This window comes from Lynx rufus, unplaced genomic scaffold (genome assembly GCF_022079265.1).
Source record: "Lynx rufus isolate CCGP_SWC_20201006 ecotype Redwood Valley unplaced genomic scaffold, mLynRuf1.p SCAF_20, whole genome shotgun sequence".
NCBI lineage: Eukaryota > Metazoa > Chordata > Mammalia > Carnivora > Felidae > Lynx > Lynx rufus.
The window spans coordinates 8,530,177-8,557,106 of NW_025814835.1; the positions used below are offsets into that span (position 1 = coordinate 8,530,177).

Consider the following 26,930-nt stretch of genomic DNA (forward strand, 5'->3'; position numbering starts at 1 on the left):
TAAAGAAATAAAAAAAATAATGGCAGAAATCACTGAGATGAAGAAAAAAATGACAAGTTTCCCAAAAGCAAAAATAACAAGTTTCCATATGGAAAGATTAATAAAAGGGATTTGTGACAAGTTAGATGAAAGAAAAAAGAAAGAAGGTGGAGATAAGTACAGCATTGAAAAGGGAAAAAGTGAACAAACAAAACATCTAAATATTAATAAGCTTGCAAACAAATGAATACTAATTTGAAAACCTAGATGAAAAGATATATATTTAGAAAAATACTAAATGTCAAAAGGTGGCAGCAAAAAAATTAGAAAACTTAAACAAAACAATACATTCATCTCCTAACAGTTCGTTTCTAGACTATTTCATAATTGAGTTTTACTAAACTTGCAAGATATGATTAATCAATATCTTCTGCAAGATATTCTAGAAAAAAAAAAAGCAAACATGTTTTAGCTTTCTGAGCCTGGTCTAATATTGATCCTAAAATAAGATATGAAAAATTAAAAAAAGTTATTTTACTTATTAATGAAAAAAAATCCCAACATGCAAGTAAGGTTTATTTCAGGAGTAAAAGTATAATTCACATCAGAATGTACCCAAATGAATTTCTCAAAATTACAGATTATGTGAGAAAAATCACATAATTATCTCAGCAGATAAAAAATCAAACCACTGATAAAGTTCAACACATTTTATGAGAACGTAACTCATACTCTATCAAGAATAGAAAGGAATTTTCTTTGTTTAAAAGGTTAAAGATGAAAAAATACTTCATGCACAAGCATTAGACGCATTCCATTTATTAGTAGAAACTTGGCAGGTATGCTTCTATCGCTGCTTTAAGGTAAACATGTCCTGGAGAATAAGGAAAGAAGAAAAAAAAAGAAAGAAAAAGACTAGGAAAGAAATAAATGAAACTATCAATATTTGCAGGCAATGATCACTGACATACAGATGCTAACAGAGTCAACGGAAAAACTATTAGAGACAACAAAAGCTTTCAGCAATATTGTCAATTACAGTAAACACAAAAAAACAATGGAATTTCTCTACACTAGTTATTATTAACCAGAAAATAAAATAAAATACAACAAAATACAATACAATAATACCTTCACAATAACAAAAAAAAAAAAACCCTGTGAACTATCTAGGAATTTTTTTTTTTGAGAAAAATTTAAACCTTGAAGAGAAGCTGAGTAAAAAGAGGGCATTATATACATGTTCTTAGACAACTGCTAAAGCAACTTCAAGAAATGAGAACCAAATGTGTTGTGGAAGAAATAGCCTACCAAATGTCCCAGCAAAGCGTGATAGCACGGTAACTTTTTAAAACAAGAGGCATGTTAGGGCTACAAGAACAAATGAGTAGACAGCACAGAATAGAGAAATCGGAGGAAACTGTGTGTGTTGTGTGTAATATATGTCACCATAGTAACTATAAAGATAAAAAAAAGTTTAATAAATGGGCGAGTGAAAACTGACCCCTGAATATTTTAAAAAAATGAAATTCCTAATTCCATATACAAATCTGAACACCAGATAGATGAAAGGCAAAAATATTAAAAGCAAAACTATAATGTTAACTGAATAAAATGTAGGATAATATCTTTCACGATGTGTGGGGTGGGTTAGTATTTCTTAAGGAACGACTAAAGCCGAACTCGCGAAAAATTTGAAAACATCCAAATTTGCAAATTTCTGTTTAATGCAAGACTCCACAAAGTTATAGACAGATGACAGAGGTGAGAAATTATTTACCGTGTCTAACCCTGAAGTAATCTAATATTTAGAAGAGACAAAGAAACCTTACAAAACAGCAAGAAAAATGCAGGAACTCTGGTAGGAAAGTGGACAAACGATATGATTGGGGAATTCCTGGAAGAATAAACATCGAAAGCAAACAGGCGTAGGGAGAATTTTTCAAATTAATTGGGAATAGAAAAACACATGGTAAAACACAACTTCATATCGATTTACACGCATCAGATTCAGAGAAGTCAGTAAATAATGGAAAGTGTCCATGGGAATGCGAGAGTACAGAACCCTCACACACCCAGTAGATGTGAAGAATGGAGAGGCATTCTGGAAAGTCACAGGTAGTACATATTTAAGTATTCATATAGCCTTAACACAATGATCTCATTCTTTTTATATGTCTCAGAAAATTTCTCATGTTGGGTCATAAAAACACAGTACAAAAATCTTAATCATGGTATTGTTTGGGATAATGAGAAGTTCTAGCAACCTAGTTTCTGTTACTAGGAGAATGGAAAAGTAAAATATAATGGGTGGAAACTATAGGGTATCACGTAACAGAAGCAAGTGGCAAAATGGACACATAGAAATGCAAATGGATCTTAAAAGCCACAACGCAGCATGAATAAAAATAAGAAACACAGTAAGTTAGAATAGAATAGTACTTAAGGGAATTAACAATGTAGTACATGTTCAAGAAATCAACAGTATACATTTGTAAGAATCCCACAGTTTCCCATCAAACTTATTATAATTATAATGATTATCTTTAGAGGAGGGGAGATAAATGGGGTTAAGGATGGGAATAAAACAGATTGATCAAATATTGCAGAAAAGGATGATGATAGCAGCCATCAAGTAATACAATGAACTCAATCTGCAGCTGAATCTTATTATACCTGAAACAGAAAGAGGAAGGAGGGAGGGAAGAAAATCCACTTCCCTCAAAAAGAAGTCAACTGAATGATGATGTGTGAAATTCTAGCAAGTCAACCGCTATTAACAATTATATGCCTATTACAATTTACCCGGGCTCTGATTTGTCTTCAGCCTGGCTGTCTATGGCTTGGTATATGATACCACTTAACATAACTAATGGGCACAATTATGTTCCTCTAGTAAAGGACACAGAGTGGAAAAGAGTATTGGTATGATCATTAATATATATCCGTCCCAAAGAATACAAAAAAGCTGAAGGAGACTATGGTTATTTTTCTAAGCTTATGAGACCAGTTCTAGGTGTGCCCTATTAGTTAACTACCAATCATGTTTAGCTAAGGTTTACCTATGCACCTATAGCATCTAGACATGATATCCAACATTATTTACTCTTTTTTATTTAAAATAAAATATATATATATATATAGTTTCAAGCACTGAAGAAGTCAACTAACAATGACTGAAATCTTGCGGATGCAAACTGTGGCCTATGGGCCAAATCTGGTCTACCGTGTATTTTTGTAAGTAAAGTCTTATCAGAACACAGCCACAGCCATTTGTTTATATATTGTCTCTGGCAGTTGGATATACTCTAAGTGCAGAGTTGAAGAATGGCAACAGAGATCTTAGAATCTGTAAAGTTTAAAATTTTTACCATCTGGCCCTTTACGAATAAAGGTTTGCTAGACACTGATTTGAACAAACAGTTCAAACTTTTCACATAAGAACTCTGAAGTAGGCAGTTACTGGTGTTGGTCCAGTGGTTTGATGATATTAGAAGAAGCATCTCAGGGCCAAATATTTGTCCTACCCTTCTCTGTTCTCTTATGCTCATTTCCTCATGGGTGCAAAATGGTGGCTGCATTTCCAGCCATCATGTTTTCAATTTAGGAGAAAGGAATAAGGGACATCGCTGGCCACAGCAGAAAATAAAATCTCTTCTGTACCTTTTAGCAGGCTTAAGTTTATATTTCATTAGCCAGAAAGGGACCTTTCTAACCACAGGAAGTATGAAAAGGTGACCATCCAGTTTTCTCCATCTCTATGGTGGAGATGGGAAAGGAAGAAGTGAGTTACAAATGGGTGTTGAATTAGTTAAACCCCACGCCTGAGATGTCAAAGTTTCATCATGTTTCATTTCAAATACAATGTCTTTAATGTTTATACCTCCTACACATTATGAGGGAACAGTAGCTCTCTCACTTTGCCAACCAAAAAATTCTTTCCCAAATTAAAAATACAATGAAAATTTACATGATACACTGAAGTTAGATCACAACACAGCTACTCCAGGTGTACCTGACCTATCACTGGAACTTGTTAAAAGCAGTGTTTTCTCCAGCTGGTCACAGAGGAGAAGTCTGAGAGTTAAAGCTTCAAAGAATTCGTTGTGCCACTGCTGTGTTGGGGAGGGAAAGAACCACATGTCAAGGATTTCAGGTAGTCTCTAGCACTGAGAGTGGTCCCTTCTTGACCAGCCAACAGGGTAACGGGGGCATCAGTCATGCAGCTGAAGGAAACTAAAATCACCAACCATATTAGGCACTTGGAAGCAGACTTTTCTCTAGAACCACAAGACAACTCGGTCCGACTGACTTCAGTGCCCATGAAACCCTCAACAGAAACACCAGCCATGCTACACCTGTGCCCTACAGAACTGGGGGCTCATAAATAGGTGTTTTTTCAACCCCTGAATTTGTGGTAACTTGTTACGCAACAATAGAAAATGAAAACTGTGCTATAATTATTGTTAGTGATTGTACTGCAACCTTTGGGGGTAATGATGAGTCCAACTATATTGGTTTTTGCAAAATGGAACTGGAATAAAAGATATAAAGGTTGACTTTTTCGACCACTATCAGAGTTGGCTGTACCAGCTGTAAGCCTAGGAGAGTATCATGGCCGCCCCGAGCTTAGGGGGACAGCTTCCACTACCCCCAGACAAACCTTTTACAAAAAGATAGAAAGAATCTGGAAATTTCCAGGTATGGCAAATCATGTTAAAATGTAATCTAGTACACTGGACATGTAAATCTGATTAACTTGATTAAAACAGATTCTAGAAAAGGAGAAGTAGGAGAAAATAGATGCATTTGTAAGCAAACATCATCTCTCTCATTCTCTCTGTCTGAGAACAAAAACAAATAAACAAAAAAAACAACAAAACAAGGAAGCAAAAAATAGAATTTCCCTGGACACTGGTTAGCAAGAATTCAACCATTTCTTCAGAGGTCAAGTTATGTGTGACAATGATTGTGAGTAGAGCAAATGCAAATGTTCTCATCAAGACAAGCAATTTCACCAAATTTCAAAACCCACCGTTCCCTAAATGAAGAACCTGTTCTCTAATCAATAAAATCAGTTTAGTGACTGCTACTGATTCGTAATCTTGGGTTGTTAGTGGAATCTTCAAATTCTGACTTTGTTTTTTGTACAAGTGTTACATGTAAAAAGGCTTTAATATTTCTAAATATTATGCGCATTAAACTAAATACGAAACACCATTGCTACTTATAAAAGTTTCTAGGTAGACATTTATAATGAGGTACAATATATTAATTCAAGAATGAATCCTCACTGAAATATTTTTCAACTTGTAAGCTATAAATGAATATGCATTCATTACTTGTGGTATAATATGTGATTTTCCATGAATGGCAGAAAAACAATTTGCCTTCAGTGACCATTACGCATTAAGCGTGTCTCCTGTTACATCTGTCAGATATTGCACAACTAACCAGACTCTGGGTAAAAAAAGAGATGTTTCAAAACCAAAAATGCATTGATGATATTCGGAAATAATAAAGAGAATTGGATCTAATCCATTAAATAAATGTAAAAATGCTTCAGAAATGATGGAGATAATGTCATCACAGAGTTGTGCTATTGAATATTCTTCCTCAAATTACTATCTGATTTACCACATAAAATGACTGGTTTGAAGTTACAAGTTACGTTATCAGGCAAATTAGTCTCAAAATTTTTCTAAAGTTGGTATGAATTATTTCCCTGGTTTCAAAGATACAAAATCTGAGGCAGAAATGACTGGCACAATCATAGTTATTTTACAAGTTACATACTGTCTTACATGAAATTATCATCTCACTTTGTGAGCTATGGTATGACTTGCATTTTACGCATAGTAGAGTGAGGGAAAGATATTATTTAAGTCATCTTATGTGGTTTTTTTTTTTTTTAGATGTAGTACCATTGTGGATGACTGCCTCACACACAAATGGACAGTTTTAAAAAGTCAAATAAAGACAGTAATTTTGCTAACATAAATCATATTTCTGTATACTCTAAGTCAAGTCCAGATCAGTCTTATGGATATTTTCTGAGTCTGATTCCTCCTCAGTGAACCGATATCTGTTGTGGAGTAACGAGTTGTAAACAAAAACCCTGATTACTGAGTGATCGAGTTTCCATGGCATCCTTCAACTGCCCAAAGTGATACTTATTGGAGATATCTTAGATGTTGTAAAATTTTAATTGAACTTGATTCAATATAACAAAGATTAAGTTTAACTCTGAGAGTTCCCTATTAGTATTCTGAGATCACAACTTTGCTGATGCCCTCCACGTGAAGCTCTTACCACCTGGTCTCTCTTGCTAATTTTAGAGCTGTCCATTCACGACCCACCCATCTCTGTCAGAGACATAAATTACACAGGGGGTGCATCATGTCTTGGGCATTTCCACCCTTCTTTTCCTCCTACATAAAATGCAACGTTTCATATTCCATTTCTTTAAGTCATCTTTCAGTGACTAACATGTGATCAGATAATATGAATAAACCAATAAATAAATGATCAGGGGTTCATGTGTGACTGTGTCAAGAATCAATGCGTATGTTAATAGCTTAGTCAAAAAAATTGAGACTTCTTCAAGATAAGAGATTACAGATGGATGAATGAATGAATGGATGAATAGATGAATGAACAACTGGGTAAGATGCCCTAACGCGATCAAATGATTACCACTCTGGGAACTTCCAACAGACTTTTCAAGAGACACCAAGCCTTTAACACACTTCATGTCACACCAAGTACTGTGCTCATCCAAGTATAGCTACTGGAATCAAAATGAAAGTGTTCCACATAACACACTATACACACGTGCTGTTGACACATTTACCTGTAGTTTAGCTCCTCTGTTTAAGGGTACACTATATCTCCAGGTAGGATGGCTTCAACTTTTCCCCAAGTTTCTCAGATGCTTGCTTTACATAAAGATAAATAATGACAACTCCAACCAAGAGTAAAGCAGATAGAACAAAATGATGTTTTCAATGTCAGGTTGTAGGGGATTCAGAAATAAGATTCGTCCCGATACAGGCATTGATTTTCTGGAATCACGTAGTCCTCATCACTGGAAATTCACATAGTTCTATCTTCATTCATTCTTGTCAGGAATTTTATTTATACTTTCCTCCCTACAGACAGCACTCATATTTATTTTATTAAAATTTCTATGAACTGTTTCTTTTTCATCTGCTTAGAAAATTAAGGAAAATTTATTAGCTGATTCTATGTAAATTGCTTTAGTTCAGTTTTCATTGAGGATAAATTTGTTTTGAATATCTGTTATGACAATTATATACAGCTACATTTCCAATCCTAATGCATTTTTAATAACTTCCTTCAGCAGCCAGTGATTTGAATTTCAAATTTCTTTCTACCAAGAAGTAAAAAAAAGTATATACCATTTTATAGCAGTTTCATGTAAAAATTGATTTATGCAGGAAGATCTCTCTCACAGTAAACATATCAAAAGTCTAAATGGGACCATTAATACTCATAAGCTTTATAATATGTATGTTCCAGATAGAGTATAGGACAAAGTTAAAGTTGGGGAAGAAGTAATTCTGTCCTTAGCTATTCTTCATAAAGCCCCTCACTAAGGTTGGAAATATATCACTCATTTGATTACTTTGATTTAGTGCTATTGAGCACTGTAGCAGATTTTGGGGCCTATCAAAATAACTGACCAAGCACAAGTTTAAAGTATTTAATAATTAACAAATAGAACAATTGGGGAATCCATATTAGTCTACTTTAAACTATCTTGAAAATGAAGATTTTGTTTTACAATTCTGGAGATCTAATATTTGAATTGACCATTAATTACTCAAAGGAAAACAAAGATTTTTAAAGTGTCAGCCTTTTACATAAAGAGATCTCCCTTTATTTAACCAGACCATGAGAGGGAACTGAGAAGTTCACAGCTCTCCAAAAAAAGGATTCATAATTCCTCTCAGGGGAAAAACCATGGGAAGGGATGGTTCCGTTTTTGATTTTGCAGAAACAAAAGTATAGGTCAGGATAAAAATAGCATGAATATGTATTTGTAACTGCTCATTTGCCTTGATGGCTAGTTGTTCGGGGCTTGGACAAATTAACACCGTCTAACCTCTGGGGTGGTGTTTTCAGGAACACCAGGATGGTAGTTTTCACAGTTTTCTTGTCGGGAAAATAAACAATTCTTTCTTTAGAATTATTAAAACTTTCAGTTGGGAAGTTCCAGTTAAACAGTCTTGATAATCACTATAAAGGACTTAAATACTCTTCAGGATTTTAACATTTCTTTTACTAGCATTTCCTCCTTCAAGTGCCACTTTACATAATTTTCTATCATTTTTTGAATTAGTCGTTTTTTTTTCCATCAAGTGTCAACTTTTTTGATTTGTTAACTCTTGATGAACTTAGATTTGAAATCCCTGTAAAATACCCTGAATGTCCACGTCTTTTAGAGGAAAGAGTTTCGTTTCAACTGATCAAGCTTTCACAGACACACATTAGTACACACCCACCTTAACATCACCATCCAGTAGCTCTCCTGGGCATTTTCGATGTAATCTGCCTGCAGTTCTAACTGTTTAAGGAAAAATATCTATCTGAATGTGCCGTAGAGACACCTAATCTAACAGGCCAAGAAGGCCTTCTCTTCACCACTGAAAACTGCTCCTATGCACAGGGTTCCTGTCTCTGTCACAGCATGACCACTCATCTGTCACCCAGTCTGGAAAAGACAGCAACTCGTACTCCTCTCCCGTTTCTCCTATAGCCAGTCAGTGAAGGCTCGTGATTTTTACTCAAAGTCTGCTCTTCTAGTCTTCCCCATCTTCATGAATTCCACCATCCTCTTGTCTGTTGCTCAAACCCAAACTCAGGAATCTCCACGAGTCCTAACCTTTCACGAAGATTCAACATGGAGTCCCAAAGCACATCCTGACAGTGTCCACACATCATATCCAGAATGCATCCTTCCATCTCCAGCTCCAACAGTGACACCTGTACCCGAGTCACCGTCACATCTAGCCTAGACTGAAAGGGCTAACACCAGAGCGCCTGGGTGGCTCGGTCGTTTAAGGTTCTGACTTCAGTTTGGGAGTTTGAGCCCCAAATTGGGCTCTCTGCTGTAGCACACAGTCTGCTTCAGAGCCTCTCTCCCTCTGCCCCTTCTCCACTCCCTCTCAAAAATAAATAAACATTAAAAAATGGCTAACATTTACTAAAACTTACTATATGCCAAGTAACTAGTTGTATACTTAGCTATAAAATTTAATTTGTTAATAATATCTTATTATACTTAATCTCATTTTATGCCTATAGTACCACTTTTTTCCTTACAATAACCCTTCTTTGGGTTATAATTCGTTATACTATTATAATCTGAATCTAAAAGAGGAGACAAATTAAGTCCGTAAACAGTTTATGCAATTTCCCACAACTGTTGAATATGCAAGCTAGATTCTAGAGTCTACAATCTTACCCAGTGCGTAATGTGGTTAAGTGGTTTTTATTCCAGCTTGATTATTGAGATATAATTGGCATATCACATTGTATACGTTTAAGGTATACAATGTGGTCCTTTGATACATGTGTACATTGTGAAATGATTACCAAAATAAGGCTAGTCAGCATCTCCCTCCCCCCCTGATCAGAGGGTAAGATGAATAAGTTCTGGAAATTTAACGTGCAGCATGGTGATAACAGTTAACGATACTGTATTATATACTTGAAAGTTGATAAAAGAGCAGATCTTAATGTTCTCGTCACACACACACACACACACACACACACACACACACACACACACGTGATTAAGATTCTTGATCTTTCTCAACAATTTATTTTCCAGGGTGACCTCTCTCCTTCTTGAGGATTCTGCCTGAGTCTTGAGTGCATGGACTCTGGGTTCGCTGGCTGAAGAGCCTCTCGCATTGACCAGTGGGCAGGGGTTCTGACCAGGAATCCAGAGTATAGAGTATTCTCAGCCTTTCAAAATTTTATTCAAAAACTAAAGGTCACAGACTCACGTTTGACAACTTTGCAGTTTTTCACAAAGTCGGGTTTAAAAATATTGCCATGATCACAATCCTAATACAAAATACCAGTGTAACTTTAGACTCCAGATAATTTTTCACGTAGAAAGAATATGCACACTATCTTTGATACTCTATCTCCAGTAGTCTTCAAAAAAGGCATGTAAAGAACACGTACACATGAGAAAACCAAACTCCCGTGAGCTCGTAAGTGGTTGGGCAGGAACGTGAGCTTGGATTCTCTGACAGTAAATCTATACTAATATTTAGAATACCTCATAGAGAGTTAAAGAAATTCAAATGTTATGTTCTCTGATACAGTTTCAAATAGAGTAGAAATTGCTGCTAGTTACTTGTGTAACAGAGTTGGTTAGTCCATTAGTGTAGAATAATCCATTTTTAAAAGGACTTTATCGTTTAGAGAATTTTTAAGTTCACAGCAATACTGAACTCAAGGTACAGAGATTTCCCTATTCCCTCCCCCTTTAATAACATCCCACCCCAAAGTGGTACATTTGTTACAAGTGATGAATTTACTTTGACGCAACGTAATCACCCCAGGTCCATACTTTACAGGAAGATTCATCCTCAGCATTGTACATTGAGTTTGGACAAATTTCTGATGACATACATCCTGTGTTATGGTATCATAGAGGACAGTTTCTGTGCTAGGTCTATTTATCCCCTGCCAACTCCTGGCAAGCACCCTATTTTTAATAAAAGGAGGAATTAGACCATATATCACATAAAATAAATTCCACAGAATCACTACATCATTCAGGGTAACTACTCTGTACTACCAACCATGAGAAATTAGATGTTTTACGGGGCTTATTGAAGCATTTCGGCAACAAACAAAACTGCTTCACAGTTCTGAGTTCTGACCGGGAATTCTGACCATCTAATTATCAAATACTTACCTGTGTTTTGATGTCATCACCAAACACAACGCTAGGTAGCAATTTTAGTATCATTCTAGGGTTGTTTCCTACATACTTTTAATTCTTGGTAAATGGATATTTCATTCATGGAATGTGTGGCTACATCTCTACACATCAACATATTCGACGATCCTTTCCTGTTAAAGCCATCTAACAGCAAATACTATGCACATTAGCAGAGCCATTACACTGTTAATGCCAGCCTCGAAAGTTTTATCTCCTAAATATTGCCCACAGTGTAAATCAAAGTAACAAATGCACAATTAACCTGAACAGAGGGAAAATGCCTACTCAGCACCTTGGGAAATGATGTGGTTGAATTATGAGTCATCTCATTTTGCAAAGTAGCAATAAAAATGAGTCTTTCATTTTGCAGAGGAACCACTGGCATTTACAGCAGATGATTAAAATAAAGGAGAAAAATAACTTTTGCATTTTGTCTGAACAGGGACATTTTATCCTGGTTGTGCATTCTGCCTCTGCAGATTTCATCTATCAAAAGAAACGTCTCCATGAGTCGTTGCCAAGGGGTCCCAGTTATTCCCCAGCGATTCCAAACACGGTGACTTACCTTATGGAAGTTTCTGAAATACGCTGCCTTTTCATCTGGAAATTTCTCCAGCCTTCTGGGTCCTTTACTAGAAGCTTTCTTGAAAACCAACCAGCATCGTCTGAAAATCTGAAAGCAAATGAAGGAATCTTATTATCTACCTTTCCGCATGAGTTTTGTAATGCCAGGAATTTACCTATTCAGTTAACCCGTTGGAAATAATTTTTGTTAAATGTACTGATAGAGAGAACATTTTTTGAGTCCAAACCAGGTTATTCATCAATATCACAGCAAACTTTTAAAAACACAATATTTAATTTAAAAATGATATTTTGTGAAAAGATTTTATGGTTTGAGGTTTTCAATGCGCTGGCTTCAATCGTTTTTAATCTAATAAAATCAAATGGTGTCAATATCGCATAAAATATTTATCTCAGCGTGCCAGTGACAAACAATTTTGTTTTCCATGAGTCACGATTCATGAGATCAATGCACTTTCCTAATGCTCTATTTTCTATCTTTCAAATATCAGCACATTTAAAACTGCTTATCTTGTAGGATTCGTTTGTTTTAAAAGCCCAAACACTCATATATTAATTTAGAAAGCAGGAAGATAGGTGTTTTTATAATGGAAGCATCTGTTTTACTCTTTTATACTGGAGAGTAACTGGTATCTGTTAAATGCTTATTATGTGCAATGCATCTAAAAATTTATATACACATGTAATCCTCATTTCTACTACATGAGGTAGGTTTTCTTCATTTTAGGATAAAGACAGTGACAGTGTCAGGATTTGAACACACCTCTGTCAGAACACACATCTCTTCAGCTTTGGTAAAAAGCAGGACTAGTAATCACACACCTACAAACCATCATTCCTAGGCTTTGCCCCTGTTTCATAGGACTAATTAATATCAGACTGTTAGCCTGTCACCTGATGCCCACTCTGTCACCCTCCCTCCCCAGGTATGTTTAAAGCAAAGTAATAAAATGAGTCTCCTTTCAGTGACTGGAGAGTTCTAGCAAGGCAAATGGGCCACAATTTTATTTTTTAGTTTTTTTAAGTTTATCTATTATTTATTTTTGAGAGAGAGAGAGAGAGAGAGCACAAGCGGGGGAACGGCAGATAGAGGGAGACACAGAATCCGAAGCAGGCTCCAGGCTCTGAGCTGTCGGTGCAAAGACCAAACGTGTGGCTTGAACTCACGTTTGATCTCACTGTGAGATCATGACCTGAGCCGAAGTAGGACGCTTAACCGACTGAGTCACCCAGGTGCTGCTGGCCACAATTTTAAATTTCAACATTTAGCACAGTTTTGCTGGAGTATACATTCTCTATAGCCCTAAAGAAATGCACAGAAGAGGGGAGCCTTGGTGACTCACTCGGTTGGACATCTGACTTCGACTCAGGTCATGATCTCATGGTTCATGGGTTCGAGCCCCGCATCGGGCTCTGAGCTGACGACTCAGAGCCTCGAGCCTGCTTTGGATTCTGTGTCTCCTCTCTCTCTGCCCCTCCCCCACTCATGCTCACACGCTCGTTCTCGCTCTCAAAAATGAATAAATGTTGGAAAGAAAGAAAGGAGAAAGAAAGAAATGCACAGAAGGAAGCATTAGAGACTTAGATCACTGTATTTCTCTTCTATTTCTTTATTCAAACTGTAAAGTTGCTACACTATGCTTTTCTTCTTTTTCTTCTATTCTTTTCTTTTCTTCTTCTTTTTTTTTAACTAATACTGGCCAGATAATATAATATTTTTTGGAGCGTGCGTTGTTCATTACTGGCTAGAAGACAATGTTTCCCATGTTATAAGGTACTCTTTGACCAATCGTGTGAAAGATCTCTCCTCAAAACAGAATAAACAGAATATCAAGGCTCACACTTCCACTTGACTCTTGCTACCTTTTCAGCTCCTTCCTAGTAGCTTCAAAAAGCATCTGAAGGACAATCCTGAGCTTCGGCACATGTGCACGCGTCTCTCCTTCTCAACCTGCCTGAGATACACCTCCTGTGTCACAGGATTTCTACCCACATACCTGGAAATAAGATGTCACATCACCCCCTCAGATCTCCTGGTATTCTTCTTACACACTTGGGGTTAGCACATTGTGTTCTAGTTACCTATGTATTTGGTGGCCCCTTACTGATCTCCACCTCACAGGAAAATACTATAAAGCAATTGTGAACATTGATTATAATATAATATCAACATGTGGTTTATTTAGCTTCAACTCAGTTCTCCATGGGTTTATTCAGCATTATAGATTCTGTTCTTTAAACTGTAGAAAGGTCTTTATATTTTAAGTAAATTTAAGGTAATGAATTTAGAAAACACGAACATACAAGAAAAGGCAGCTTGGTATCGTGGAAGATAAGTAAAACTTTGTGTTAGTTTGCATACTTGGGAGTTCCCTGGGTGAAATTTGGTCAAGGAGAGACCCAAGAAAGAGGCAGGCCACCCCAGGTCGGTAGGTGGCAGGTTTACTGAGCAAGGGAACTCATATACTAGGCTTATCTTGGGTGGCCACAAGGTGCTGAATCTTAAAAAGTACACAGAGAAGCCTTAATGGGGTTCAGTCACATATTCAGTCCAGATGGTCTCAACAACACATTGCCTGTTCAAGACTGTGCTTGAAATGCTTCTGCCTACAGGTACGGTGGAAGGTGCCTTCCAAGGACAGGGTAAGGTGAGGAACCTCTGACTGCTCCGGTCCAGCCCTCAGGTCAACTGGTGGTAGCATCCTCACAATGACCTCTCCCAACATGTGGGAATCCAACAGATGGATTCACATCATGGCTCAGCCATTTACTAGCTGTGCAACCTTAGACTAATCATTCCATGTCTCATAAAGAAGGGACCTCATAGGACAGAGGGAAGAGTCAACAAGATGAGCCCACATCCTAGTGCACAGTAGTTTCCTAACAAGGTCGGCTCCTTTAACTTACAAAGTAAGTGCAATTTGCCACAGAGGACAAAGCCACACATAGGGACACTTTCTTTTACTAACGACACATAGTTCTAACAAAATGCAGAACTGGAATATTCAGATCCAAATATTCTGTGGTCAGAACAATTAGGGCACCATATACAAATTTTTAAAAAATAAAAATAAACACGTTAATGATCTCTGAATCTCGGAATGCGGAACCATAACGACTGGACTTGGAATTCCAACTCGATCCCTTTTGAGAGCCATTGTAACTTCTGGGCAAGTCACTGAACCCTCTAAGCATGTATCCTTCTCTTGGCTGGTGGAAAATAATGCCTATAACATATGATTAGTGTGACAGTGAACAGAAACAAAATATACAAATTTCACGCCTCTGTAAGGCTACAGAGGAGTCATGAACTAACAGAGGGTAGTATAATGCAAAACTGATAAAAATACCCTTAGCAGCAGACTTTGTTCAGCACATCCATAACCATTATGGATATTTACATACATTATAAAAAGCATTGCTTGTAACAACATCCTTTTAAAGGTCTCAAATAATTCCAATAATTATGGTTATTATATTATATATAATATTAACAGACAAACTAAATTCTCTGTTGAGTGCAAGTGAGTTCCTGTTAATTTCACAATAGTTTGAATACTATTAACCTATATGGCTATTTACATTTATTATTACACAGCTGAATGAAAGAGGAAAAAAATGCATTCATTTACTCTCTTCCTAAAATTACTCCTTCCACAATACAGTGTGAATTTTTGCCCAGGATGAATCATTTCCCTCAGTCATTAGTATAAGTCCCACACATTTGTATTGGGATTGAGGGTATTTTACTGCAATGACCAAGAATATCATTCTTTAGCCAGAACATCTTGATTTTAGTGCATATACTGCTATTTTTTAAATGCCTGTCTTGCAGAAGTTATTTTAACTTCTCTAGTATCTAACTTCCTCATCTATACATTAAGACCAATATACCTCATGAAGTTGCTATTTGAGGATTTACAAAGATAACCTGCAGAAACTGTCTAGAATACGAGTTTGTCACATTGTCCACACTCTTATCTGAAACTCTTGGGTTTTGAACACCGCTACGAATTAAATTGCATCTCTCCTAAACTCTCACGTTGGATTTCACACCCTCAACGCGACGGTATTTGGAGATGGGGCCTCTGAGATGTAATCAGGTTTAGATGAGGTCATGAGGGTGGGCCCCTCAGGAGGGGGTAAGTGCTCTTATAAGAAGAAACCCCACAGAGCTTGCTTTGTCTCTCTCTCTCTCTCTCTGTGCTCCCACATACAAAGAAGCAAGTCATGTGAGCACACAGAGAACTGGTGACCATCTGAAAGATAGGGAGAGGGCTCCCCAAGAACCTGACCATGCTGGCACCTTGATTTTGGACTTCTAATCTCCAGAAGGATGGGAAAATAAGTGTCTGTTGTGTAAGCCACTCAGTCTATGGTATTTTGTCATGGCAGTCCAAGCTGACCAAGACAGATACTTTTAGATTTTGTTTTTATTAGCAGAAATGGTGGTGGTTGGTTGGTAGTGGAGGTATTTGTAGGAGTAGTGATATTGTGGAAGCGAAAAAAAAGTTACATGAATCTGAGAAGAAATTTGAGGGATTAGAGCAGATCAATAAAAATATAATTGGCAAAATGAGATGTATATAGAGTTTCAATATGATTTCTATTTATTAACAGATTTAGAATCTTAGTGAGGCAGGAAGACTCTCTTTGAAAGGAATTGAGACCAGATCCCTGGTAACATGGTTTCTGTTCCTTCCTATGGAACAATGCTTTCCCTTGTACCCTTTGCACTTTATTGCTCATAGCTCTCAAGCCACGATTACGTCAAATGAAGCCTTATGATATTCATGGAAATACACAAACACACTCACTGACTGTAATGCCCATCTTGTGTGACTACAGTTATTTTCCATTAAAATGTCAAAACGAGTTAAATATGAGTTGGAAAGCATAAGTGTTTCCATTTTGGCACTCTGTATTGCTATAGAATAAATCTGGTAATGAATAATAAAAAGAGTGGATATTTTCAGTAGTATCTTGTCTATCTTCTATTACATTAAGAGATACAACCACATAAAGCTAAAAATTATTGTTAAAGACTTGATTTAATAAACTGTTTACCAAGCAGAGGCCCTTAAATTATCATTTTCTTATTTTGGAATAATTTTAGATTTACTGTTGAAAAAATGGTACAGAGAATTCCTAAAAAGACTTTACCCAGCTATCCCTAATATTCACATCCTAAATAACCATGGAATGTTTTTCAAAACTAAGAAATTAACATTGGTAAAGTACTATTACCTAAACTACAGAGTCTACTGAAAAATCACCTGTGTTTCCACCAATATCTTATTCTGTTTGGGGGTCCAATCCAGGATACCACATTGCATTTAGTTGTCCTGTCTCCTCAGATCCCTCTGATCTTTGATAGTTTTTCAGTCTTTTTCCTTTTTTTTTTTTTTTTGCTTTTCATGGTCTCAAGAGTTTTGAAGACTATTGGTCAGGTATTTTGCAGTGTTAAAATTAATACACAAAAATCTCATTTAAAATGGAGTCAGGAGGAGGGCACCTGTTGGGATGAGCGCTGGGTGTTGTATGGAAACCAATTTGACAATAAATTATATTTAATATAAAAATAAAAATAAAAATAAAAAATTCTTCCCTAAAAAAAAATAAATACATAAAATGGAGTCAGGAGGCCAGAAGGGGGAGCACTCACTCACCACCACTCTCAGTCACACACCTCTCAGGGAAGAGATGCCCCTTGCAAATCCAATACTGCTTTAACATTCAACAGGAAGAGGAACATTTCCTTCCTTGCCAGGCAACCCAGCCCACGAGAAGTTGGTATCACCCTGGCCCCTCGCTTTCCTTCAGTGGACCTTTGTTTCCCTCCTAACGTCCTCCATTTTCTTTATAAAATAATGTCTCTCTCCTTTGCTTATCGGACTTGCCTGGGGCTTTTGCTATAGCTTGCTTACTCTGAATTGCAAATCCTCTGCTATTCCCAAATAAACCCATTTGCTGGTAAAATAACTGACTGTTTTGTTTTTAAAGTGGGCAGGGAGATATCCACGTAGATCAGTGTCTGCCATGAAATAAAAGAATAAAACGAATAAAAGAACCTCTTTTAAAATGAAATCAAAGACCAGAAGGGGGGGCTCTCACACCCTGCCACTCAGCCACCCTTCCAGGACTCCACAAAAAGAAAAGTATCTTGCATCCCCAAAGGAAGAGTCCTACACTTGCCTCCAGCAGCAGAGGAAAGGAAGATTTTCTCCTTGCCTGGCAACAGCCCAGCCAGGGAGAGGCTGTCACAAGTCAGCCAATGAGGAGCCACTATACTCTGAACCCTGTTTATTCCCATGGACTTTTTTTTATTATAACAGCCACAGCATTCTTCTCCTTTGTTCTCCAGACTTGCCTGGGGTTCACTCTCAAATTACAATTCCTCTGCTATTCCCCAATAAACCCATTTTGCTGCTAAAAATAACTGGCTGTTTCATTTTCCAGGTCAACATTACAAAGTTCCTCAATTTAGTCTGTCTCAATAAGTTCTTTTTTTATATTTCAAAAGTCTAATGAAAATCTCACCGAAAAGTGATGAAAACACATAGTGTATTGGGGAAAATGATATAAATGCATCACAGCTATTTGGACTATTTATACTTTGACTAGAGGTCTAGTTGAACCCTTAAACTTAAATCAGTAAAAGAATAATTTAATAAACGCTAATGAATGCCGAAGTTTTCCGTTTTGCTTTCTTTTCTTGTTTGATGCAGTTTTCCAAAATGTTTTGCTTTGTCATCAGAGTAAAATAATAAAAAGGGCTCCGGTGCTGAGACTTGGGAAGTATTCTGTGTCAATGTAAAGTCAAATTCAGCATGAATCAGCGTTCTAAAAACAACCTTCATACTAGCAGCATAAATAAGCCGAAGCATGAGGAAATCACTTCTTTGTTACTCTTCATCAAACACGATTTTAATAGTGCACTGTGTTCTGCTTTAAGCCCTAGAAGTAGTGTCTTATATAATAAGTATGCTGGAGAAATTCCAGAGATGAGCAGTAAAATGATTGCTTGAGACCAGGGAATCACTCCTCTGAGGAACAAATAAATAAATAAATAAAGGAGTAGGCTTTATTTTGCTTATAAATGAAAGATACTAATTCTTCAAGTACATGAAAGAGAACCACAGAAATGGAATTAGATACCTTGTTTTTATTTTTGTCCCAGGACACAAAATAGTAATAAATGCCTTTTGTTAGCAGTATGCGGGAGGGGCTGGTACAGTCTCCTTTGTCTGGTTCTTCAAGGGCATCGAAGATGCAGGGACCATTTGGCTGGTTAGCAACAGAGCTCAGTGCTTGCAGGAAGATGCACTTTCCTCCTGTGTTCTGTCCCTTAGCTGATGACAGTCTTGCCTGTCCCATCATAGCTCAGGATGCTGTTTCACTCTCTGAGGGATTGGCGGATCTCACCTTCTCTTTCAGAGTTATCTCCCAAACATGGCAGTTGTCTCACCAAGCAGGCTCCTGAGGACTCTTCAGATTTTCCTTCTAGAAAATTCCATACTGTTGCCAGGACTCCACAGACCCCCAGGATCCCCAGATGTTCCATGGCCTCAGTTTTCCACTGCATTAGGCAGCTAGCCAGCTTGCCACAATTAAATACCCTCTTAATTCCTTTCTATCTGATGGAAACCCTTTTACCTCACAGCAATCTCTTTTCCTTAGTGTTTTCTCTTTCCAAGGTGATTTTACACAAAGGACATCCCTTTTCCGTTTAAGACTCACTGTGAAGTAAATGGTGATTTCTTGGCTTTAGTTCACAGCCATAATTATGTGTTTTTAGCTGGGACTCGTTCACAAGCGTTACCTTCACCAAAAGTCGGATATAATGGACCTTTTCCATCATGTTGACCTAGTGAACTCTTCACTTCAAACAGGATTTGGTCAGAAACTCAGAAGAATTTCTGATTATAGGAACTGTCAAACCCGAGGGTCCACTGGACTAAAGGGAGTCACGGAAACTTCATCTCTAGAGATTTTAAAGCCTACAGAAGAAAATGGACTATGTGGGAGTGGCTTTTACTTGTATTCCCTTCGGAAAGTAAGATAAGATACGAATGATAACTTGGGGTACAGGACTCAATTATTTATTTATAACTGTGTATCAGATAAACAAATCAGCAAAACCAAATAAGCAAAGCCCATCCAGGAACAGACACTGCAACTAGAGAACTTGTAGTTCTGAGCAACTCCAAGTGGTAGTCCAGGGTCCTGGTCCTCTCGCAACATATGTACGGTACTAGCAAGAGGCACAGTTTTGTGAAAAGTGGTTAATACGTAGGATTCAGTTTAATGCACTGATAAGGTTATCTTTGGCTATCACTTCAGTATAGATATGAACTTTGGTATCTTTCAATGCTGGCCTATATTTAATTGCTATTAAACATATACCAACACCAGAATCACTCCCAAACACTCATTCAAAAACTATTTGAGAATTTTTTATTTTGTGGACATAGTAGAAAAAGGAAAGGAAGGAAGGAAGGAAGGAAGGAAGGAAGGAAGAGAGAGAGAGAGAGAGAGAAAGGATAACAGCAACCACCAAAATTCTATTCTTAAGGAAATAAAGTTCCTGCTTCGTGCAGGATTTCTTTTTCCTATTCCAGTGGATAGACAGGTGATAGCAGATAATTACGTGAATTCGTAAGTAGTCTTTTCAATAGTGCTAAGCCCTGTGGAGGGAATCACAGCACAAGGATGGTGAGGGGAGGGGAGGCTACCCATTCAGCACTACAGAAAGAGACAGGAGTGATGCGGGCATCTGGGGACTGAGCCCTGCAGTCAGATTTGTGCACGCAAACCCCAGATGTGAGCCCTGCATCATTCGTGTTATCTAATGCAACATAAAAACATTGCTGTATACTAACATTGAGATAATGCTTAAAGAACAATACGTAAACCTCAATTTCTCTCATTTCATGTAGTTGGAATGAGCAAAATGAATGTTCTAGTCTTTTCCATTTCTATTATCTTGCTTCCACTTTGTCTTAATTACGCCGAAAAACAATTGTGAAATTCACAAGGGCAAAGGATGATTTCCCCAGTTCTCACCAATAGCAATTTGTGAGGAGGCCAAGTGTTTTGTTTTGTTTTTTTTTCGCCTGAATACATACAGTTCTCTTGACTGCGTTTGTCTACCAGGCCATCAATGAAATACTGGGTGAGAATACACACGTGGCTTAGAGTCACAGCCAGACATGAAATGCTTCACTGCGGTAGCAAGTTTTAGGTTGAGAGTGTGAAATTGTCATCATTATCATGAGAATGAAAGCTAGTTGTACAGCAGGCCTGCTGAGCGGTACCCCAAGCAGGTGGTGGTTTTTGGAAACAATCACAGCACTGGAAGGAATCTCACAATGATACTCTTTCAGCTTCTGCTTTCAGACAGGCCAACACTGGCACAACAGAGAACAAAAATCCTCTCCCTTTGCTCAAGATCACCGGGAAAGAACCATGTCTTCCAAGCTGTAGTTTCTCTCAAGTCAGAATATCCCTTGGCTGTATACTAATGTGTGATTTTGAAATTCATGGTCTTTTACCTTCATCCGTCAGTCATACAGGTGGAATTCAATCATCAGGAAAAACAGCATTCCATTAACAAATCCAGTTTGTATTTATTTTATGAATCCAGTTAGTACCGTGTTCAATCATGCCAAGAGGTTCAGGATCACAGAAGAGTTTTGGGATCACAATTTCAAACTGATATTTTGACCAGTAAGTAAAAGTCAAATGTCCAAATCAAAGCACAAAATATTTCCTCTTCATTTTACTTCCCCTCCTGGGTTTCGTATTTCTTCCATTTTTAAAGCATATTTTTAGTCACCCAAGCTTCAGATCTTGGTGTTGCTATTGATTCTCCCCTTCCCTTATCTAAACCATCCCCAAATCCATCGGTAAAACCCAGAAGAGACGCCACTGTGATATTGTGAAATGACTTGAATTGAGAAAAAAAAAAACATCTAGGAAAGAGAAAAGACTAAAAATAAACATGGTAGAGGACCTTAAAAATCAGAGAGAGCTTTCATTTGCTGCAGCAGGAGTCAATGATCAATTTATTAAGAGAGGGATGCAACGGAAATAATATTGAAAGGATACCGGACCAGCCTCAGGGTTAAAATGGCTATGACCATACAGAAATGTCCTCGGGTAATTAGCACATTGACACCACAGAAAGAGTCAGTGGAAACAAAGAAGATGAGCCCAAGATGAAAACCATTACTGGGGAAATTTACAACTTCACAATCAACTAGACAGGAGTGAAGCCACAGATGGATTCGAGCTACATCTAAGTTTTCATACCTTCGTAACTAAATGAATGATGGCATTTACGCAATTGTCAAAACACCGGAGAAATGTGTTTAGTCGTAGGTGTACTGAGTTCGATATGACATATAAACATTCGCATTAAGAAAACTGCTCTTGACAAAGTTATAAACTGCAGGCTTCCTATAAAATGGATGCTTTCCAATCTACCTCTTAGAATAATTCCTATTAACTATATATTCCTCGTGAAAATATTATCTTCCTCCAGCCTCTTGATACAAATTTGCAGACTCATCCAATGTTGATTCCTCGCCTGCTACTCAATATTTAGTGCTTTTTCGCTTTAAAACTATAAAGTTGCCTATTCTTCAAAATATCAAATCAGCAAACACGTTTCCACTACTTCTTTCAAACTGGTTGATCAAGTTGGTTTAAGTCTACAAACCTTCTGAATTGTCTTAAATGCAAGCTATCAACTTAAAATAAAATTATTCAATGCCCCTAATAATCCACTGTTCTTTAAAGTATCTTAAAGTTAATGTGCATCCCGGGGTGCCTGGGTGGCTGAGTCAGTTAAACATCTGACTCTCAGTTTTGACTCAGGTCATGACCTTGTGGTTCATGAGTTCGAGCCCCACATCAGGCTCTGAGCTGACAGCGTGGAGCCTCCTTGGGATTCTCTCCCTTCCTCTCTCTCTACTCCTCCCATGCCCTGTCGCTGACTCTCTCTCTCAAAATAAATAAATAAACTTAAAAAAAAAAGTTAAGGTGCATCCTTCAAATCAAAGACTTTAACGTGCTTAATGCATGTTTATGCCTGCATCAGCAATATCTGTTAATTTTCAAATTTTAAATTTTGCATTGATAATATAAAACATCATGTATAACACATTACAAAACCTATTTTTCACTCCAATTACACGATTAAACTTTATCCATGTTGATATGCTGTATTTTTTTCCTTTTTGTTTATTTGTAGGTATTTAAAAATATATTTAATTTTAAATCCTTTATTAGGTAAATGTGTTGGAAACACATTTTGTAGCTTGGCTTTTCACTTTTTTATAGTTCCGTTTTTCACACAAGTTTTTGACATAGTCAAATTTGTCAGTTATTTCCTTTATGGCAGTATGTTTATGACTTATGCTTATTAAAAGAAATGCATAATGTTACATTTATGTGGTTACTGATTTGAATTTTTTCACCCTCTCATTTTTTTGTTTCCCATTTTAATATTTTACTATTTTCCTACTTTGTAATGGCTTAACACAATTTCTTAGAGCACCTCCCCTGTTTTGCTTTAGCAACCTCGGAAACTCTTTCCATCCCATGCCATACAAATATCCATTTAGTTGACAAAAACATTTAATCACTCATGCATAACATTTCTCCCTTAGTTTTCATCTTCTCTACTAAAAAGTAATGGAATCTTACTATAATAAGCACTATTCTATTAGCATCCCATCTGATCCCTGCCTTCACATTGTTTTATTCCACTACAATTCCTGAATTATCGCATGATAAATGTCCTAAAGCACAGCTCTGGCCATGTTATCTCTTTGGACCAAAAAACAAATACAAATACCAAAAACAAATCTTTCAATGCTTAACCAGAGCCCAATGCTTACAAGAGAGATCTTGAATTCTGAAGCTTGCCATCCAAGAACCTTCATGAGCTAGTCACAAAGTCCAATCAAACAACTGTCAATTTTACCACTAAAATCCTCTCCTCAAACTGCACTGGTTTACTCATTACCCCCTTGAGTAGATTTGTTTCAGTTCCTGTTTCAATCATATTCTTAATCTCAAATCCCTTTATTTTTTGATTCACACTCTTGAGAATCCTGGCTACCTCTGAATCCTATCTTGTCCTACCTTCCCCATGGAGCTTTCCTAGATCAAACTGGTGAAAAGGGATGTCCCTTTACCCCATTTTCCTTTATCATCTGTTCTTTGGTGCCTTTTGAGAATTAATCTCCCTTATTAGATTATAATCTCCTTCAGAGAAGGGGCCGTGCCTTATATATCCCTGCATTCCTCTCCCATCCCTAAACTCATTCAGAGCAAAGTAATTACTTAAAAGTTGCTGGATTAATAAGTCAATACCCTAAGTGGTCCCCCTTATCGATGGTTTTGCCTTCTGTGATTTGAGTTACCCAACCACAGTCCAGATGCAGGTGGTCCCCTTTATGACAGACATATCATCAGGAGGTCAACAGTGGCCTAAGCAATGTCACAGTGCCTACATCATTCACCTGACTTCAGCTCAACATGCAGGCGTTTTATCATCTCACATCATCACGAGAAGAAGGGGGAGTATATTACAATAAGGTATTTTGAGAAAGACCATATTCACATACCTTTTATTACAGTGGTTTGTTGTAATTGTTTTATTTTATTAGTTCTTGTGAATCTCTTACTGAGCCCCTTTATAAATTAAACTTTATCACAGGTGTGTTACATAAGCAAAAAAACTGGGTATATATAGGGTTAGGTACTATCTGTGGTTTCAGCATCCACTGGGGGGTCTTAGAACATGTCCTTCATGGATAAGGGGGATGCCCGTGGTCTTATAAAAATTCCAAAGTGGGCACTTACTCTAGACCACACATTGGTCTAAATATTTAAAATGGATTCACTCATTTCATCCACAAAACAACACTTTTTGGCTCCACCATTACATGTGTTACACGTGATGAGGCACAGAAATGTTAAAAAGAACAAAGACACTAACTGAGATACAGGACCAAATCCTGATACTCTCGTTCCAGAGCCTCTTTTTGTAATGACTACATTACCTCCTCATGCGTCGTGTCCTTGAGTCTTAAGCAAGGTATCAATGTATTGATTTTAAAGATGGGAAAACTGACACCAAGATATGAAGACAGGTAGAATTTCTCCAGGGATAAAAGCCTTAAGGGGAGGTGGGGGGGGGAAGGTTGCTAAAAACAAAGAAATGGGCTAAAGAGAGGTGCTATACAGACACAAAATATACAGCCCAGAAATGGGCTAAAAGAGAGGTGCTATACAGAAACAAATGTCTGTTTCTATTGTTTTTGTTTGTTTGTTTGTTTTTGAAGTCACTCATGTGTGGGAAATGCCTCTTCCTCAATCTTCACTCAAACACCCCTTCCATTGTTTTCTGTTCACCTAAATCAGAGAGAAACATATTCTAAATATCTACAAGAAAGCCTTGTTTCTCAAGAATTGGAAACCAGGCGGGGAAGGAGAATTACCCATTTATTCTGATACAATGAAAATTTCAACACACTGCATGTGTGAAAACCCAGGAGACAGTCTCTTGTCTACCAAAAAAGAAAAGAGTGAAAAGAGAGAGTTTGCAACTTTACTTTCCTCCTTCTAAAACCTCAGAAACCTAAGGTCAATACTGGGCTTGTTGGCAATCAAACACACCAAGAGATCTTTCTTCCACGTGCTTAGTTATAAATAAATTCTTAACCCCAAACAGGTCCCAAACAGGGCCCCAGAACACCCTTTAAAACAAAATGTGTATCCTTTCTTTTTAAGTACCCAAATCTTGTTTAGTAATAAAAATCAGGAGTGAAAGAAAATGTCAAGGTCTAAACTAAATGGCATTTGCTAGCATGGGCACTTTGAAGCCTGAGCCCCTAATCCCCGCTCAGTAGGGGAACAGAGGTATCTCACCTCCTGCAGAAGCTTCTCACCTCTTGGCAGGAAAAAGACTTAAAAGCTCCAAGAATTCCAAAGGCCAGGAGGAACTAGCTTAAAGGGTGACTGCTTTCAAACATCTAAAGCTGCCTTAAAATGCATGGTCTTCAGCAAGAGTTTTTACTCAGAAAGTTAATTTCATTGCAAAAAGTACACAGTTTTTCTTACTCACTTCACCCTGTTACTGCTCTCATTTTCTCCCAATTTGATTTTGGCCGCTGGTTCAAAAATGTATTGGCTTTCTGTTTTAAGCCACAGAATTTGATTTGGGTGTTTTGTTTAAGTATGACGCTAGTTTTATTGTTTAACCTGCCTCTTCTTTCCAGTCAACGTTCTGGACATTGTTTCAATCAGGTAACAGCAGCAATCGTAACTTTCAGTAATAATAAATAGCACCTTAAGTTCTTATTATGTTCCCCACTATTCTGAGGGACTTATAAATACTAACATAATTTAAACCAAACCAAAACCCAATGAGATAGGCAATATAATTATCCCTCCTTACAGAATGGGACGCGGAGGCAGAAAAGTTACGTAACTTAATGAAAGTTTGGCATGACACTAAATTATTGCTATTTTTTGCTAAATTGACTTCTTACCTCTGCTGTCCCTCTAAACTATTCTGTACAATGGCATAAAAATAATTGTACTAACAATTTCTTGGGGTGCCTGCGTGGTTCGTTGTGTCAAACATCTGATCTTAATTATGGCTCAGGTCATGATCTCAGGCACAGAGTCTGCTTGGGATCCTCTCTCCCCCCCCCCCCCCTCTCTCTCTCTCTCTCAAAATACATTAATAAACTTAAAAAAGTTCTCAATTTCATGACACATTTGAAGGATTCTATTTGCATACTGGTAAATTCTTACTGTGCAGGCTAACAACATACAAAGCCTTTCACGCAATCCCTACCCCAGCCTCTCCAACTGTCCCTACTTCTTTTTATTCAAACCAAGCCCTCTAGGGACTCTCAACTACTTGCCAACATTCTTTAAAAAAAAAAAAAAGCTTTACTAAGGTATCACTAACAAATAAAAATTTTACATTGAAGGTGTCCAACTTCATGCTTTGATCTATATGTATAAACTGTGACATGATGGTCATGATCAAGATAATTAATATACCCATCACCTCACAGTAATCGTTTTCTTCTTGTATCTTGTTGCTGTTGTGACAACACTTAAGATCTACCAGCTTCACAAATTTCAAGTATACAATGCAGTATCCTTAACTCGAGTCACTATGCTGCGTGTTCAAATTTTTTTCTTTGTGCTTTCCAGATGTCCCGACATCTGGACAACCTGATAACCTTTTCCCATCAATGTAAGACTTAGTTTTCAAGGAAGAAGATTTTGAGCGGATCAAGCTTATCTGCTCATCATAAGGCCTTGGCTTCAAATTACATAATAT

At 37.3% G+C, this 26,930-nt stretch overlaps 1 protein-coding gene across 1 annotated transcript in view; it reads right to left on the bottom strand.

Annotated features, from left to right (window-relative positions):
* The window catches only part of DOK6 (docking protein 6), a 361,914-nt gene that overhangs the window by 235,582 nt on the left and 99,402 nt on the right, over window positions 1-26,930 (bottom strand). Inside the window, exon 2 of the mRNA XM_047086483.1 lies at window positions 11,535-11,642. Within this exon, the coding sequence (XP_046942439.1) occupies window positions 11,535-11,642 (108 nt within the window). The remainder of the gene's footprint in view (window positions 1-11,534; window positions 11,643-26,930) is intronic.